The sequence below is a fragment of the Carassius carassius genome, chromosome 38 (assembly GCF_963082965.1).
Source record: "Carassius carassius chromosome 38, fCarCar2.1, whole genome shotgun sequence".
NCBI lineage: Eukaryota > Metazoa > Chordata > Actinopteri > Cypriniformes > Cyprinidae > Carassius > Carassius carassius.
In genome coordinates, this window is record NC_081792.1 from 2,326,738 (window position 1) to 2,343,585 (window position 16,848).

Here is a 16,848-nt window from a genome sequence, read left to right on the forward strand (position 1 = left end):
TAATTAGAGGAAGAACTTGTGGTTTCAGACTCTTTGACCCTGTTTAATTTTTGGCCATTATCAAAAAGTTTCAAATAGCACTAACAGAGTTCACATCTACGTCTCCAACATCTGTTCATTTAGGGATGCAATAAAAGTTACTTGTCTTGGATAGAGAAGAGAAAACTAAACACACACACACACACACACACACCAATATCATCAGATGAACCAAAGAGCTGGGGCTTGTCTCAAACTATGCACAAAATATATGAATATGTAAGCGCGTAGTTTCATTTTAACCACTGATATTTGTCACAGGTGACAATTTCCTCTTTTTTTTCTTTTCTTCTTTTTTTTTTTTTTTTGCTTATACATGAAGCAAATACAACCCATACTTACATTATTTTCATCTGCGGTTTTTGCCTTGAATTCTGAATTAAATGTGTTGTTTTTAGCATTTATGATTTTTTTATCTGGGGACTTTTTATTTTTGTTTTGCTTTATCTTTCTCAGTCAGGATTTCTTTTCCAAATCATTCTAAAGCCTTAATTATTATTATTATTTTTTACTAAAATTCACAAAATGTATGTAAATAAAAAATAAAAAAGGGGATTATCTTTCATAAATTTTTAATGACGTGTAAGCCGTTTAATGTCAATTGTATTTGAATATGTAAATAAATATTTTCAAACGATATGAGCTGGAGGATTAAGTGTGTAGTTTCTTCTCTTCTGATTGACATGAGATATGTTGAAGTCGCTGCTCACCTTTATCACGTCCGCCTACGCTCCTGCAGTGTGTGTGTGTTTAAATTAATGTCTTCCTATTGAAGTCCTGAGCAGGCTGGGTGCGAGCAGCTCCGTAACACGCAAAGCTACTTTGAGTCATTATATCATGCTTTTATTGCGTGTGTGTCTGAACACACCCTGTTGTGATTGCAAAACGTGAACTTCACGGCACCCTGCAGCAGATGCATATCTCCTCTGACAACATATGATTTCCAGCTGGACGGGACATGACTATTTCTTTCTTACAATAGAAAAGGCTTTGGTTACACCTCAGTGTAAAGTGAAGGAGCTGGAATGCTGAAGGATGTTGGGTCTGATGCTGTTTTCGGGGGTCAGGGAAGGGGAAGTGGGAGACTGGCAGATGTGAGGCATCGTTCGTTTCTGCTGAGTGATGTCTTTCACAATCTCCTTAAGGTCAAAAGCATTTTAAAACAAAACCAGCCAGTTTAAACTAGATGTGTTTCAAACTCTAAACTAATGCAACTCACCTCAATCCCAAATTTGCCAGAAAATATGTTTATTTTTTAGCTTAATATTACTATTTTTAAAAATAAGTAGTTTAATTTAAGTACAGTTTAATTTAATTAAAATAATTAAACGTACATGGCATTAATTGTTTTTTAAGGTAAACAGTAACGCTACAGTAAGATCCCATTAGTCAACATTAATGCATTAACTCACATTAACTAACAAACAACAAGCAATACATTTCTTACAGTAGTTATTATTAAAATAATATTGTTTACGAGTACACTGTAAACCCTAATAAGTTCACAGAACTCAAAAAATATCCTGTGTAACAGATTACACAAAAACATTTAAGTGATGTTTCTAAATGTTTACGTAAAATAAAAAAATACATTTCCAGTTGCCTTAATTTATCTCAGTTATCTTATAAATATTGATATTTCTCAACTTATAATTAGAGAGTAATTCACTCAGAATGTTGTCTATTTCTCAACTCATATAATGCACTCATATTTAGTCTTTCTCTGTCCATCCTCATCCTAAACACAGGCTCTTCTCTTCACCACAACGGTAACAAAACCAACAGAACAGAAACCTTCTTAAATTCTAATATAACACAACATTTAGGTACTAACTTACGTCCCTCTGTGTTAATCTTCTGTAAAAACACACAAAATAACACTTCATTTCTACATTTGTGTTCCTTGTTTTCTGATGCAAAGCATGCTGCGAACTAGACTTAAGTTCACCCCAAAAAAGATTTGAGTTCACAGAACTTATTTAAATTAAGTCCAATGAACTTTCATTATTATTTGAGTGCAATTAATTTCACTGTTCGGTTTTACAGTTCTTTGCCATTCATGTCATCTCAGGTCTAACCACATAAACAGCTACATCATGATTTTCATGGTGCATTAGTAAATGTTGAAATTAACAGTAGTTAAGATTAATAACTGCTATACAAGTAGTTTTAGTTTTAGCTCATATTAACACAACTCTAAACCTATTCATTGCTAACAAACGAGTGTTTCAGGTCTTTGTAAACCCCATTCTAGGCCAAAACAAACAAACAAATACACCAAAACTACTTTTGTTATATAGTACAAGTGGAAAACACCATTCAAATGTATGAACATTTCTAAACATGCAACTCAGTTTTCCCCCGGCTTGTCATTTTATCATTATGGGAAAGCGTCTGCCTGGCTGTGTCTCAGTGGGGTGTTGGGAGCGTGTTTGGGGATGGGAACGGACCGTCTGAAGCTGTGGACTCAAACACGGCTGATGATCATGATTACATGGGCTTTTGTGCTGTGTCAGCACATCCTTTACTCTGTTACTATCAGTCCTCCAGAGACTTCATCCTGCCAAGACGCTTCATGGACAATGCCAAGACATTTCGGAAAATACATTTCGCTGCTTTCAAAATCTTTGGAGGAAAGCAGGCAAAGACAGCAGGCCTGGTGTGTTTGTGGAGCGTGGCACACACTGAATCTGTTCTCCGTGTGTTCAAACATGACGAGAGGAATCCCAGCCGTCTGAAGGAGCACACCTGCTCTATTAAAAACAATAGCAGTGTGCAAACAATGTCTAATAAAGCTCCAGTGTCGACTTGTTAAAGCTTTTTGTTCTGGTAGTCCAAACTGGCGACATGACAGCAGAGCATTTCCAGCTCACAGGAGACATCTCAATGTTCAAATCAAGTTTGGAAAACGTTGTTTCTGAATGTTCTCTGGATTTTATCTAAACGTTCGCTTTTTAAACTGTTTTAAAACTTTTTATAACACTTTCTATGAAGTCTGTATTTATAACACATTATAAGGGTATTCTAATGCATGATGCATTTTAAAAACACTTATAATATGTTTTTTCATCTCATAAATAATCATAACAGCAATTAGAATACATTATAAAACGTAATTATTTGTGATTATAACATTTCTTAGTATGATTACGTATAACACGTAATAAACACCATGTTAAATCTGCAGAATTATAATGGATTGTAAATCTCAGATCTCAGATCTGTACAGTATCTTACTGATATTACAATAAATATAGTTAAAATCAAATGTGCCATATTACACACTCATCTGATCAGATCTCTGATCTTACGGCTGTTTGAGAAAAAATATAAAATTTTGTATTGTTGTAATTATTTATAAGTGGTCTTTGTCTGCTTTAAGTAAGGTAACAAGTTAACAATAGCGAGATATGAGACGTATAATATATAATAATGATGTGTAATATAATCTATTGTAAGTTAAGTGGACGTGTCTATGTAAAGTCTGTATGTAGTATAAATTGATGATTGAACATGCATTATATACTCATGAGATGATACAACATATTATTAGGTTTTTATAAGGCATTCATTATAATGCCTTAAGAAAACTCTTATAATGTATTATAAACACGGGCTTCACAGAAAGTGTTATAAGACTAGTTATAAGATTAGTTCTGTTTTATCAGTTTACAAACATTATGGGAATGTTACATTTGTATCTTTTCTTTACAAATTCTGAAATAAGTAGTAACATTAACAAATAAATAAATAAATGAGTCGTACATCACACTAAAATGTTTCAGTGGTGTGTAAGTAATGTTTTTGAGCTAACACTGAGAATCCTGTCTTGTGTGGATATATTGCCGTTCATCTAGATCTCTGCTGAGTCTGTGAAAGTGTGCGTCGTGCAGGAGTGGCTCCTGGGGCTTCTGACAAAAGCTGTAAAGTTCACGCTGAATGCTGAGGCTGTGAAAGCAGGCCGAACTATCCCAGCCGGTCTCAGAGCCACACTGTCACTCACATGCCTTTCATTCTGACAGAAAAACACAGCTAACAAAGCCAGTTAAGCTCATCTGTCACTGCTTTAGTCCGGCCTGAGGTGTGTGCGCCAGGAGGGTTTAATCCCCCAAAATACAACTCTGTCACAGACAGACTTTGGGTTTAATACATACGTGTCTATGTAAAGTCTGTATGTAGTATATATTGAAGATTGAACATGCATTATATACTGTGGAGGCATCAGACAGCAATGCCATGATTTAACTTTAATATACCATCCAGATAACACACATCTGCAAGATGATTGTTCAAGATGAAATGTTCAAGATAACACACATCTGCTGCGTTCAAACATCTGATAGACGTCTTTGAGATGTCAGTTTTATATACAGTCTAAATCATAAACATATTATGGACATCTATTTGACATCTGATAAGAAACGTCTCTCTGATTTCAGGACGTGGAAGTGAATGTTGTTACTCAAAAACACCATGGGTAGTTTTTGTCGTAGTGACATTTGTATTGGCTATTTGATTATGTGCATACATATACATAGAATTAAATTAATTTTCTGCCTGCTAATCGGCCTTTATTGTCAGATGTACACGTATAATTAAAAATATTAAGTAAATTCGTCTCTGGTTTATTTGGTAAACATTGCTCTCTGCTGGCTCTTGAAACAAATTACAATGTTTCGTTTTGAATAAACCGTGGACATATAAATTCGTGATATTTAGCTGTGTGTTTATTATAAACATCCCTTAATTAATTTAACTATTCTATATGACTAGATAATTGATACACGTTTATTAGGTGCTCTAAACAAGAGAGCTCGGAACCAACGGTGATGTCTTCAGAAGCGCCACGGACGATATTGACTGCGGCACCGCAGCAGCTCACATGGCGTCAGCGCAAGAAGCCTCGGCGATGAAGACAAGCCTGCGGGAAGATGCGTGATGCTGTGCACAGGATCATGACGGAAGCCGTGTTTCAAGCCCCTAAACGGCGGGCGAAGGTGTACGAGTCGTTTGGAGCTCCTCTCCCCGTCTCTCTGAGCGCAGAAGATGAAGAGCCCATCATCTACAGAGCTGAACTCATCAGCCATCATGTCACAGTCACAGATCCTGCTCACATTCTGCCTCTGTATGAGAGGGTGGGACACCATAACACAGTAAATCAGACATCTGAACCCAGTGCCCTTCTCAAACTCTAATGTGTTTCTGTTCCTGAAGGGTTACTTTGGTAAAGGAGTGTTCTCCAGATCCAGACCTGAGCACCAGATCTCTCAGGAGTGGACATGTAGGTATCGAGCTCCCTGGAGGCATTCAAGACCAGAGCAGCATCTAAGCTGACCATGACTCTTTCATTTGTTTCAGACGTTGGAGGCCGATGTCTGCCTGTGATCTCCTCATCAGAGTAAGAAGGTCTTTACTGTTATTCTCACGTGTGCAGGTGCTTGATGATCAGCGTGTTGGTTTGATGTCCTCCAGATACCAGAAGCGCCTCGGCTGGGCACGTGCAGCTCTCTTGATGCGAGGATTGGAGGACGAGTCTGTCAGTCGTGCATTAGACACGCTCACAAAACCAGTGGAGTTTGATGTGGAGGAAGAGCAAAGCCATCACTCAATGGATGAACAGTCGTTGGATGATGATGACTTTGAACATGGCAGTCTGGGTCAAACTGAAACAGCGAGGCCTCAACGTCAAGGAAACCCACTGTATGATCCTCTGGCTGAAGTGTGTCCTCGAGAGCCCAGTGTGAAGAGCAGAAGACCTGACGGAGCTGAGGAGCGGCGGCCCATGAGTTCAGAGCCATCAGACGCTTATTATCAACACGTTCTGGTGGAGCCCTCTGAGGATGACCTCTCCGGTGTAAATAATACCAGATTATCACTTTCTAAAGGACATGCCACTGCTAACGAAGCAGATAATATGGTTTGCATCCTTAAAAACCATTTTGTTGCACATTTGCTGTATTGCAAGAAAGAAAAAAACGTCTAGTGCATCGAAATCTTTGCTGATGGAGATTTCGGCATAATTTTTTGATGTTAGCGCATAAACTATATGTAAATATTATTAGGGCTGCACAATTAATCGAATTTATGATCGCGATTACAATTATGGATGCCACAAATACGTAATCATTTTAAGTCCACTTATGTTATTCTGCACGCTTAAGATATGTTTTTTTTTTCTTTCTACGTGTTATCTTAAGGGTTTTTCCATTGTTTTAGTTTTGGTATAACTTCCTATGCATATATATATATTAATTTAAAGAAGAAACCAATCTTATGTATATTTGACATTTGAGGCTTAATACTATAGAGAAGCACTAAAATATTTTTAGTTCGAGTGTTTTCAGCTTGTTTATTTTCATATAAAAACACGGCATGCAGTTGCATCAAACAATGGTACAAACATCATTCAGTGTAAATTGTGATAATAATTGATAATCGCAATTACAGTTACAAGAACTGATTGTATTAGATCAGTGCTTCTACAAGAGCTTTGCCTTCAGCTGTTCTGGAATGTTTTTAATTTTTTTTAATGATCAAACCTGTTAGAAATGGTCTCTTTTCTCTGCCAGGAGCAGCAGGGCAAGTTGGTGTGCAGAATAAACCCGTTCCCCATGATGGAGTATCTGCAGCTCAGTTATGAAGAAGTGAGTGACTCTTGGCACTAACCTGAAGGGTCGAGCTCTCTGTGTGACGGATCACATCTGCAATGTGTTCCCTCCATCAGTGTGGTCTCGTGCCCCCACTTTGTATCCGTCAGGTCTGAGATAAATAGGCTGCGTTGTTACAGCTGGATATAGTCGAGTGATTTCATTGCCCTGAGCCAATCCAAACAACACAACTGAATCTCTTATCTACTGTCCTCTGTTAGCTCAGCCTCCCTTAACACCAGCTTACTGAACGCCTCTCACTAACATCATCACATCCCATCATTCTCCAGGAGACTACACACACCCTCGAGTCCAATCAAAGAGTCAGGGCCAGCGCTTTATCATTGATTATTAATCATCCTGACTGTATGCTTGACCTTTCTCTGACACCCCCCGCTGTGATTTAGGACACATCCTAACATGAACTGGTTAGCAAGCAACAGCGTATCAGCTGAGAAACGATGCGTGGTCATTTGTCTGCTAACGAGCTGCTTGTCTTTGTTTCAGGCGTTCTTCCTGGTGTACGCTCTGGGCTGCTTGTCGGTTTATTACAGCGGGGTGAGTTGTGCGTGTGGCCAGCGCTGCCTGTCATTTAAAGGAGTGATTTCTTGACTGGTGAGGGTCTGTCTGGATGTGTCTCTGTAGGAAGCTCTGTCGGTGGCTCAGGTTTGGACCATGTTTCGTTCGCTGCAGCCCAACTTCTCCAGCTCCTATGCGGCCTATCACTATTTCCGCAGTAAAGGCTGGGTGCCAAAGTCTGGAATTAAATACGGAACTGATTTAAGTAACGATTTTTCTCACAAAATCTCAGCTTTAAACCTGAACTACATCCAACTCGAAGCTGGGTCATTTCATCCATAAATGTTGCAAGCCATTCCATATTTCAACATTCAGAAATGTAATTGGCATTCATGTGTTTTTCAGCTTTGCTATGATTTGGCTGTAGCTCCAACATAACAATTAGACTTATTCTAACCAATTTTTTTATGAAGATCAGTTAAAAGACATTTTTCAGACCAAGTAAAGAGAATTTATGGACAAGATTGAAGATCTTAATTGCTTTTTTTTTAATTAATTAAAATCTATCTGACTGTACCCTCTGATCACAATGCAAACCATCAGTGTTCATCCTGAATGTTATATTTTTGTCTTGTCTTCTGGTGCAAATGTCTACAGATTCTTAAATCAGGCAGAATGACAAGAAGTCTTGTTTTCTGAGAAGCTGATCAAAATTAAGTGCGTTTATGATTAAAACTAGAGCACATCTGCCAATGGTCTCAGGAGATTCAGTTAACTCAAAGGGAAAACACGTTTCCATTACCCACTGACAGATATTTGCTCTTGTTTCAAGAATAAACTCAATTTTGTTCAAGTTCTCAGAAAATGAGATTTGGACTGTCTTCATTTTGCATGTCAAGTAAAGGTATTTTGATTTTATAATTGTAATGGACAACAAGACAAAAACATGTTTTGCAATGCATGCAACATTTAGTGCCACGAAGACTGAATTTAAGATTTGTTGCTCTGAGTCTCCTTCTGTTCCAGTGCTGATCCTTTCGTTCTCTCTGTCTAGTGCTCTACCGAAAGGGACCGCCGTTTTATCATGCAAGGTTTGTTCTGAATCAGTCATATGTTGAAAATGTTTGCTGATTTAATGGTGCATCAAGATTCAAAGATACAGTCCAGAACTTCACATTAAAAAATCTCTTTAATGACTCATATATTTGCCTATTTATTATAATTGTTATTGTACAAATCTGAATCAGCAGCAGCATCCAGGTGTATGCAGTGTGTTTTCATGCTGGCTGTGCTGATGTGTGTGTGTGTGTGTGTGTGTGTGCAGCTACTCTGTGGTGGTGGACCGCTGTGACGAGTCTCTGCGGCCCTTCAGCTGGAAATCTCTGGCTGCTCTCAGCAGAACCACTGGGAACGTCTCGAAGGTACAGTGGGACAAGCGCTTGGTGACAGGAGCGTGATAGTATCCCTGAAGACTGTGTGTGTTTCTAGAGGAGCTATATTTGGTTATTAACAGTCTGTTTTTGGCACTTTCCACAAAAAAATAGTACAGTTTGGAGTCCCATGGCTTTTTATAAACATTCCAAGCACACACGTGTTTTTGGTAACACGTAAAGCCTTTATGTACAGTTACAATCAAAAGTATTCAACCCCCTTGACCTGCGAGACCTCTTACTGCCAAGAACACTATTTGATGAAATCGGTTCAACAAAGGCATCAGTAAACTATTAGAGAAAGTTTATTAATACACATTTGAGTGATTCTGAAGATGTGAAGTTGATGAATAATGAAACATTCCTGTACAAAATGATTCAACCCTCCAAAGTCAAATGGGGTGCAGAATCTTATTCTCTAAAACCGCCAATGACCTGTGATATTAAAACCCCTATAACTCTGCCTATAAAGCTGTCATAGGTGCCTTTCTTGTTCTAGATCTTCAGAAAACCCTAAAGTTTGTTCTACAGTGTCTGGGGGGTTGAATAATTTTGATTGAAACTGTATAATCCATTGGGTTTGTTTGTTGCTAGAAAGTATAAAACCAAATAGTAATGGTATTTTGCAGACCGGTTTGCAAAAATGACAAAATCCAGAAAAGGAATTACATGTGGGTTGCTCCTGAGGTGGACTGAACCCCTTTGACAGGCCAAAGCATGAGTTATGGGCCTGTTATGTAAGTGAAAAGTGTTTGGTGTGCAGGAGCTGATGCTGTGTTTGGTCATCACTCCGTCAGACGTGACTGAAGACATGCTGTCCTCTCCTGAGTGTCTGAAGCGACTCTCTGTTCAGGTACAGCACTGCAGAGCTCACCGTCAGAGATCACTGCGCATGTCTGGATCTGGAGCACTGTTTTATATGTTACAGGAGGTCCTCGTGAGCAGATGGGTCTCCTCGAGAGAGCGCACTGAACAGGAGGACATCTAGACATTCATAAGCCAGCACGTTGATTCTGTGTCAAGATGAAACGGCGATGGATATTTTCTTTAATAAAGAGTGTTCAGCAGTAAATAAACTCCTCAAACAGAAGATCAGCTGAATCTGTTGTGTTTCATGAATGTCAGATTCTGCTTTACAAAACTTATTAATGAGAGAAGCTTTACAAATGTAGCTCTTCAGCTCCTAAGAGTACAGATTAATAGACATCATTCATTCAAATATCACCTTGATGCAAGATGTGAGAAGAAGTATCTTTAAATCTGTTACGTATTTTAATGCAATTTGCAATTGTACTGTGTAATATTTAATAGGTCACATGTCTTATTTTTATTAATTTTTGCTAATTTCAACTACATTGGCATCATTTTAATTTAGTTTAACTTGATGAAAACCAGCTCAAACTGAAATAAAAATTAAAAATGATACAGACATAAAAAAAGTTAAAAATGACAAAAAACTCAATCTGAAGTTCTGAACACACACCAAAACAAAAGATATTATAATAATTACAGGTGGGCCGTAGCTTCTGAATTCAAGAGCCCTGCGTGAATCTGTCATGCCATTCTCTGGAGAGAGAAAAATATTAATAATCAATGATAGAATAATGTTAGAAACAGAAAAATAATATACACTGCCAAGCTTGGGATATATTTTTAAATGTTTTAGAAATAAGTTTTCTGCTCACCAAGGCTGCATTTATTTGATCAAAAATACAGTAAAATTGTGAAATATTATTACAATGTAAAATAGCTGTTTTCTATGTGAATATTAGTTTAAAGTGTAATTTATTTCTGTGACGAGCAGCTGTATTTTCAGCATCACTCCTCCAGTCTTCAGTGTCACATGATCTTCAGAAATCATGAAAATATGATGATTTACTGCTCGAGAAACATTTCTGATTATTATCAGTGTTGAACACAGTTGTGCTGCTTCATACATTATATTTTTCATGATGAACAGAGAGCTCAAAAGAGCAGCATTTATTAAAACTGCAATATTTTGTCCTTCCTGCCACTTTTGGGTGGGTTAATGCGTCCTTGCTGAATAAATGTGACTTTTATGAATAATTATAATCTCATAAACTCACCCAAGATGTGATGTTCCGTGAATAGATCCTGAAACAGTCCAGATCTGAGAGAGATGTATGAGGTGTCTGGATCTGAACCTGAACGATTCGTTCGAAAGAACCGAGTCGCGGAGACGAGTCGCTTTAAGCTTCGCTAGGCGGAAGCATCGATCAGCGTCGCGCGACGCAGCCCGGTGATATTTTCAGGTTGCACAAAACCGTGGAGACTGTAACATTTCACAGAAAAACATCAGACTGGTAGCCGGATAAAACATGTCAACGAAACAAGTGACCTGCAGGTAAAGAAACACCACAACGTCACGAGACAGGCGCTAAAGCCTCGCTGTGATTCAGAAGGGCATTGATTATATCAGCATGACTTTCATATGAGAGAAAATGGTGCAGCTGGATTGACGCATGTGCAACGCTCCTTCATCCTTCACATGCACGCGTTCATCTCTGCTCTCTGTCCTGCAGCAGCAGCTGTGTGTGGACTGATGCTCGTCTCTCTCCTCTCTCTCCTGTGTCTCGTCTCGTGTCCGCAGGTATTTCCTGCACGGTGTGTGTCGCGAGGGCAGCAGGTGTATGTTCTCTCATGATCTGGCCACAAGCAAACCTTCGACCATCTGTAAATACTACCAGAGAGGAGTGTGTGCGTATGGAGACCGATGCAGGTGCGTGACTTCAGTCTCTGATGGACATGTCTCAGTCAAACCTGATGTATGACTCTTCATCATCATTCAGCCCCGACTTACTAAGTGTTATCTAAGATCTATAGAGGATTATAACAGAAATGTGTTAGTAATGCACAGTGGAATGTACTGCTCAATGCTAATAATGATAATGATGATAATAATATTATTGCAGTTTATTGAAACGTTTCTTCACTACAGCCTGCCAAAATAAAACTTCATTCTAACGTCTAATAAACTACAATCACACAAAAGAGTGGGCATTTAAAGTTAATAATATTATTAATAATAATAACATTAATGCAATTTATTAAAACATTATTGTTAATGAATATCACACGATGTTTCATTCTTGTTTTAATTTAAAGCATAAACATGCCAAAAAATGCAATTAGTACATTTTTATGACAATACACAGCATTCACAGGTTTTTGAACAGTAAAGGTTTTAATGTTTTTAAAGAAGTTTCTTCTGCTCAGAAAGGCCGCATTTATTTGATCCAAAATACGGTAAAATTGTGAAAGATTTTTACTTTTTAAAATAACTGTTTTCTGTGTGAATATCTGTTAAAGTCCAACTGAAATCAAAACTGACCATATTTACTTTGTTTGCCTAAGTTGATTGTTTTGTGGTGAACAATTCATCCATGCAAGTCAATCCACACAAAAACGTTTTTTGGCTTCGTAATCTTTAATCAAAATCTGGAAATGCCCCTCCCCTCTGCATTGGAGGACCTTCCCTGATGACGTAGGTTTGACGGTTTGGGTGTCTGCTTAGCATCGTACTTTAAAATGTAATTTATTTCTGTGATGCTCCGCTGTATTTTCAGCATCATTCCTCCAGTCTTCATTGTCACATGATCTTCAGAAATCATGAAAATGTACTGATTAACTACTAAAAAATATTTCACAACATAAAAATATTTCACAAAATTAACACTTTTGCTGAATTTTGGATCAAATAAATGCAGGCTTGCTGAGCAGAATAGAACATTAAAAGTCTTACTGTTCAAGAACCTGTGACTGGTGTATGTATATGTATATTATGTATGTTTGTTTCTGGGAAACACAATGTTTATTTGTTTAAAGTCAGGGTAGAGTGGCCCATGTTTGTTATCGGAGATGTGTCAGCATGTGTAGTGTGTCTGCTGTGTGTTTTCTGCTAGATATGATCACGTCAGGCCCCCCGGGCGTGGTGGCGGCCCCCCATCATCAGATCAACCCAGCAGAAGCAGCAGCAGCGCAGGAGCCTCGGCCCCGGGCCCCGGCCCCTCTTCTAACACAAGCAGACCTGCCAAGAGACCTGTGGTGCTGCGAGACAGAGGTGCACACACACGTGAGCTCACACAGATGAGAGTACAGTACGATGATGATGATGATGCAGTGAGATGTGTGCTGTGTTTCAGCGCTGGGCTCCGACAGCAGAGAGGGGCCCGAGCTGAGGGACTGCTGGGACGACAAGCCTCACACTTACCTGGACGCCATCCGCTCGGGGCTGGAGAGTTCGGCCGGCCCCGGCCCGTATCCTGACGCCGCTCAGCAGCCGCAGCTCTGCCCTTACCTGGCAGCCGGACACTGTCACTACGGCGACCGCTGCCCGTATCTCCACGGAGACATGTGTGACATCTGTCGGCTGCAGGTTCTGCATCCACACGACGCTGAACAAAGAGCAGCGCACGAGAAGGTGACTGACCTCAGCTGTCCTTCAGCTTTTTACAAACAGCATGTTGAGTGCAAGAGAAATGGATTGGAATGGATTGTCACTTCACATTTCTATTTCACATTTAATCATTAAACAGATGAGGACTAGAAGCATTCAAGCATTCAGAACCAACAAAAGAGTGAAGACATACAAGTGCAGTGACAGTCACCGTTTGCCTAGCGAGAATACTTAAGAGAAGTGTTAATAAATAAAACAAAGAAAGCAAGGAGATAAGATGAGATGAGAGTAGTGCTAGAGTTAGAGGGTCCGGTGAAGATGATTCATAATAATAAAGATAAATACTATTTATTGAAACGCAGAAACTCAAAGAAAAAAATTCAGCAAAATAAAGGTTTGGTTTAACTTGAGGATGTTGCGACAGAAATAAATGACTAAATTTAATGCATTTTATTAAAACAATGTTTTTAAGGAATATTACGTACGTTTAAAAAAAAAATGTATTTACACAGTAAATTTGTAAAATAAATTGCAGGACCTTAAGGCCTGTCGCACCTCCTATAGTGGACTATGCATGGCAGGGGCATCCTCTTCCCTGAGGCAGGCCTAAACCTGACCACATACCATGTGGTTTTGTTGCAGGGTCTTCAGCTGGGGACCACCGCTCATTGATGTTTCGCCCCTTAACCCAGAACATCTCCTGGTGTCGGGGCAGTGAATAGGGACGTCTCCCTGACACCCCCTGCAGCAAAACCTAATTAGATGTTACTCCCCAAGGCTTATCTCATTGTTTCAGCCAGAGCCAATGGCTTGCTTTCTCCGCTTCCTCAGAGAGCTGTTTGGTGGATCTGCTCAGTGTGGCTCCTCGTTGTCCCAGGTCCTTGAGCAGGCATGATATTGATCTGCCCATAAAGCTTCTGGCTCCCACCTCCACCAGGTACAGCCTCACTCTCCGTCCACTTTCTCTGCACTCTGCGACCAAGTCTGCATACTTCGCCTTCTTTCTCTCATAAGCAGCTTCCAGTCCTTCCTCCCATGGCACTGTCAGCTCGATCACTATCACTGACTTCACAGCTGCAGACCAGAGCACCACGTCTGCTCTTACTGTGGTGCTGCATATCTCCTGTGGGAACTGGAGCTGCCTTCTCAGGTCTACTTCTATCTTCCACGCTGCCCCTGGTGTTAATAGCTTGGCGGGTGGTCTCTTGCTGGTATGCATTACGTGTTCCCCCTGCCTGAGGAAGTGGATCCTACATCGACTCTCTAATGAACTCTGATTATTTGCCTCCTGCCCACTTTTCTCCAGCACCTCTGCCAGCTTCCTAAGCACTTACTCATGCCGCCATCTGAGCCGACCCTGTGTCAGTGCTGTTTTACCGCCTGACAGAACATGCTGGAGTGAGGCATTGATGGTCCCGCAGAGGTCACAGGATTGCTCTGTTCCAACTCATTGGTGGAGGTTTTTAGGGCTTGGTAGGGTGTCGTATGTTGCCCTAATGAGGAAACCGAGCCGGGCCTGTGGCAGTTTCCAGATCTCTGCTAGCTGATTGCTCGGCTCGCAACACCCTCCCAAGTTGTCTGCTGCCCCTGTGCCACAGACCTTACTCTGAGTTCCTCCTGCTCAATCCTGGTGACCTCTGCAACAACTACGTCCTTCCTCTCCTTCCTACTTGCCTTGGACCATAGGATGAGTAGCTCCCTCCATCCAAGGCCTGTCCTCCCTGTCTGTACCGTGCCCACAATTTGTTGATGTTGCAGCCTTCATATCACCCTCTGCACCTTCTCCTTAGCTCTCCATTTCCTTTCCAGTCTCAACTCTGGCATTTGCATCAGCCACTGCCCTGTCGGAGGAATCACTTAATTCCATCACCAGCATTGCCTTCTCCTGCCTATAGCCCAAGGTGATGGATTTCTGGGGTAGCTAAAGTGAATTCCATCCATACAACCCAGCAGCTGAGAAGCACAATGGTAGGCTGAGCCATTTGAGGATGAAAGAGTTAGCTTTTTCCTCCATCCGGCTTACTGCTGTTGAGGTGACTTTGCACAGCTTCAGAGGCCACATCACCCTTTGGCACAAGGTGAAGTGATAACACCACACCTTGTACTTTCCAGGTAGCTGGCTTGCGTCAATCTTGGACAAGCCTTCTGACAACTACTGAAGGATGTATTTCCCCATATCCTTGTCTGAGAGACCGGATGTATAAAGTCTTACCAGGCTTTGGATGGTCTGATCCCTACTTCCTGGTGTTGCCAACCAGTGGTGACTTTCTTCAGTGCAAAACACATGTGCATGTCCTGGTAGTAGTTCACGATCACGGTCCTGATGTTGTCTGGGATGTAGAAGAATTCCAAAGCATAGGCTATGAGCAGGTGTGGCACTGGCCCATAGGCTTTGGCTAGGTCTAGCCATATAATGTGCAGATCTATCTTCTCCCTCTTGGTGGTTTGGATCTGTTCCCAAATCATGGAAGCATGCTCTACACAGCCAGGAAAGCCTGGGATCCCAGCTTTCTGACAGCTGGTATCGATGTAGTTGTTCTCCATGAGGTAGGTGGACATTCTTCTTGCCATTACGGTGAAGAAGATTTTTCCCCAGCACATTCAGTAGACCTATGCTCCTGAACTGCTCGATGGTCTTAGCATTCTGTTGTTTGGGAATGGAGACTGCCACTGTTCTCTGCCACTCAGATGGTATAGTCTGCTTAGTCCAGGTGATTCTCATCAGGGACCATAACGGCTTCAGCACTCCTGGGCAGCTCTTATACAGCTTTTACGGTACTCCATTCAGGCCTTGCCCACCAGATCGCCTGATCTCGCTGAACTTTGGTGGTGATGCGTCTAACAGGGCTGATGGTTCTGAGCGTCTGGGCACATACCCTAGTGAATCTAGTGGTTTGTTCCTTGCTGGGTCACTGTACTGAGTGTGGATGTACTCCTGCAGTTCTTCTTTGGAGACATCCAGAATTCCCCTTGTCTTCTCCACCTAGGGGGTGGTGCTAGCGCAGTGGATAAGACGCATGCCTGTGGTCTGGGAGACCCGGGTTCGAATCCACTGTGAACCGCCAGTGTGTCCCTGAGCAAGACACTTAACCCCTAGTTGCTCCAGAGGCGTGCGACCTCTGACATGTATAGCAATTGTAAGTCGCTTTGGATAAAAGCGTCAGCTAAATGAATAAATGTAAATGTAAACCTGTATGCATACCGGAATAGATTCCTTCAGAAACTTGATCTCTCCTTCTCCTTCGTTTTTTCTCCATCTTCTGATGCGTTCTACCCTCCGGAGGTTAGCAAGGCGTCTTCTGATCTCATCCCAGGGAGCTTTCAGGCCCTCCTTCTCAGACTCCTTTGCCTTTCTCCAACACTTGTGAAGCTGCGTTCTGTTTACCACCAGGTCATCGATCTTTTTCTCCCTCCTGCCTTTTGATTTTATTAAGGCTTTTTTAATGGTCACCTCGCTGTACCTGTTGCTGCATTCTTCATACAGGATTTCCCCAAACAGGTTAAGCTTGACTACTACTGACCCGCACAGAGCTTTTTGCAGCAGCCCACTCAGATATTCATCCAACTTTCTCCCCTCCTCAGCCTCATTGGCCTTCGGCCCCTTGATCTTGTTCCTTCGGAGTGGGTCCTTCAGGTTCCTGTCCCTTTGGCTCCCCTCCGTTCTTGGGGGTGCTACAGAGTTCACTTCTTGGGGTTCGTCAACATCCCTTCCTCCTCCTCCTCCTTGTTTTCCTCCTGCTCTGCCTCTGCAACATTGGGCCCGTTGGTAGTGTGGTTGTAAACCCGGCCTTCGATC

At 41.1% G+C, this 16,848-nt stretch overlaps 2 protein-coding genes across 4 annotated transcripts in view; both read left to right on the plus strand.

The window, feature by feature from the left end:
• The first annotated feature begins 4,892 nt into the window (after positions 1-4,892).
• tsen2 (TSEN2 tRNA splicing endonuclease subunit) lies at positions 4,893-10,002 on the plus strand. Of its 2 annotated transcripts, XM_059528916.1 has the most exons (11): positions 4,893-5,174; positions 5,254-5,320; positions 5,398-5,437; positions 5,512-5,956; positions 6,609-6,683; positions 7,194-7,244; positions 7,332-7,470; positions 8,260-8,296; positions 8,530-8,626; positions 9,399-9,488; positions 9,564-9,995. In XM_059528916.1, exons 1-11 carry the CDS (start codon positions 4,971-4,973, stop codon positions 9,621-9,623), a joined length of 1,305 nt encoding a protein of 434 aa, XP_059384899.1. In that variant the 5' UTR covers positions 4,893-4,970; the 3' UTR covers positions 9,624-9,995. The 2 variants fall into 2 exon arrangements, with proteins under 2 accessions (XP_059384899.1, XP_059384900.1); XM_059528917.1 differs by lacking the exon at positions 6,609-6,683 and having other exon boundaries at positions 9,564-10,002.
• An 839-nt stretch (positions 10,003-10,841) lies between these two features.
• Positions 10,842-16,848, plus strand: part of mkrn2 (makorin, ring finger protein, 2) — a 160,556-nt gene continuing 154,549 nt past the window's right edge. For both annotated transcript variants that reach the window (XR_009426131.1, XM_059528927.1), the window contains exons 1-4: positions 10,842-11,000; positions 11,247-11,375; positions 12,559-12,716; positions 12,799-13,076. Coding sequence is in view for 1 of the 2 variants with exons in the window: in XM_059528927.1 (XP_059384910.1) it covers positions 10,975-11,000; positions 11,247-11,375; positions 12,559-12,716; positions 12,799-13,076 (591 nt within the window). In the remaining variant the exon portion in view is untranslated. The remainder of the gene's footprint in view (positions 11,001-11,246; positions 11,376-12,558; positions 12,717-12,798; positions 13,077-16,848) is intronic.

Excerpts from the sequence above, each read along its gene's own strand:
- tsen2 (XM_059528916.1), top strand. The coding sequence starts at position 4,971 with ATGCGTGATGCTGTGCACAGGATCATGACGGAAGCCGTGTTTCAAGCC. Across the intron at positions 5,438-5,511 it reads CCTGTGATCTCCTCATCAGA|ATACCAGAAGCGCCTCGGCT; the intron begins GTAAGAAGGTCT and ends GATGTCCTCCAG. Across the intron at positions 5,957-6,608 it reads CTAACGAAGCAGATAATATG|GAGCAGCAGGGCAAGTTGGT; the intron begins GTTTGCATCCTT and ends TTTCTCTGCCAG.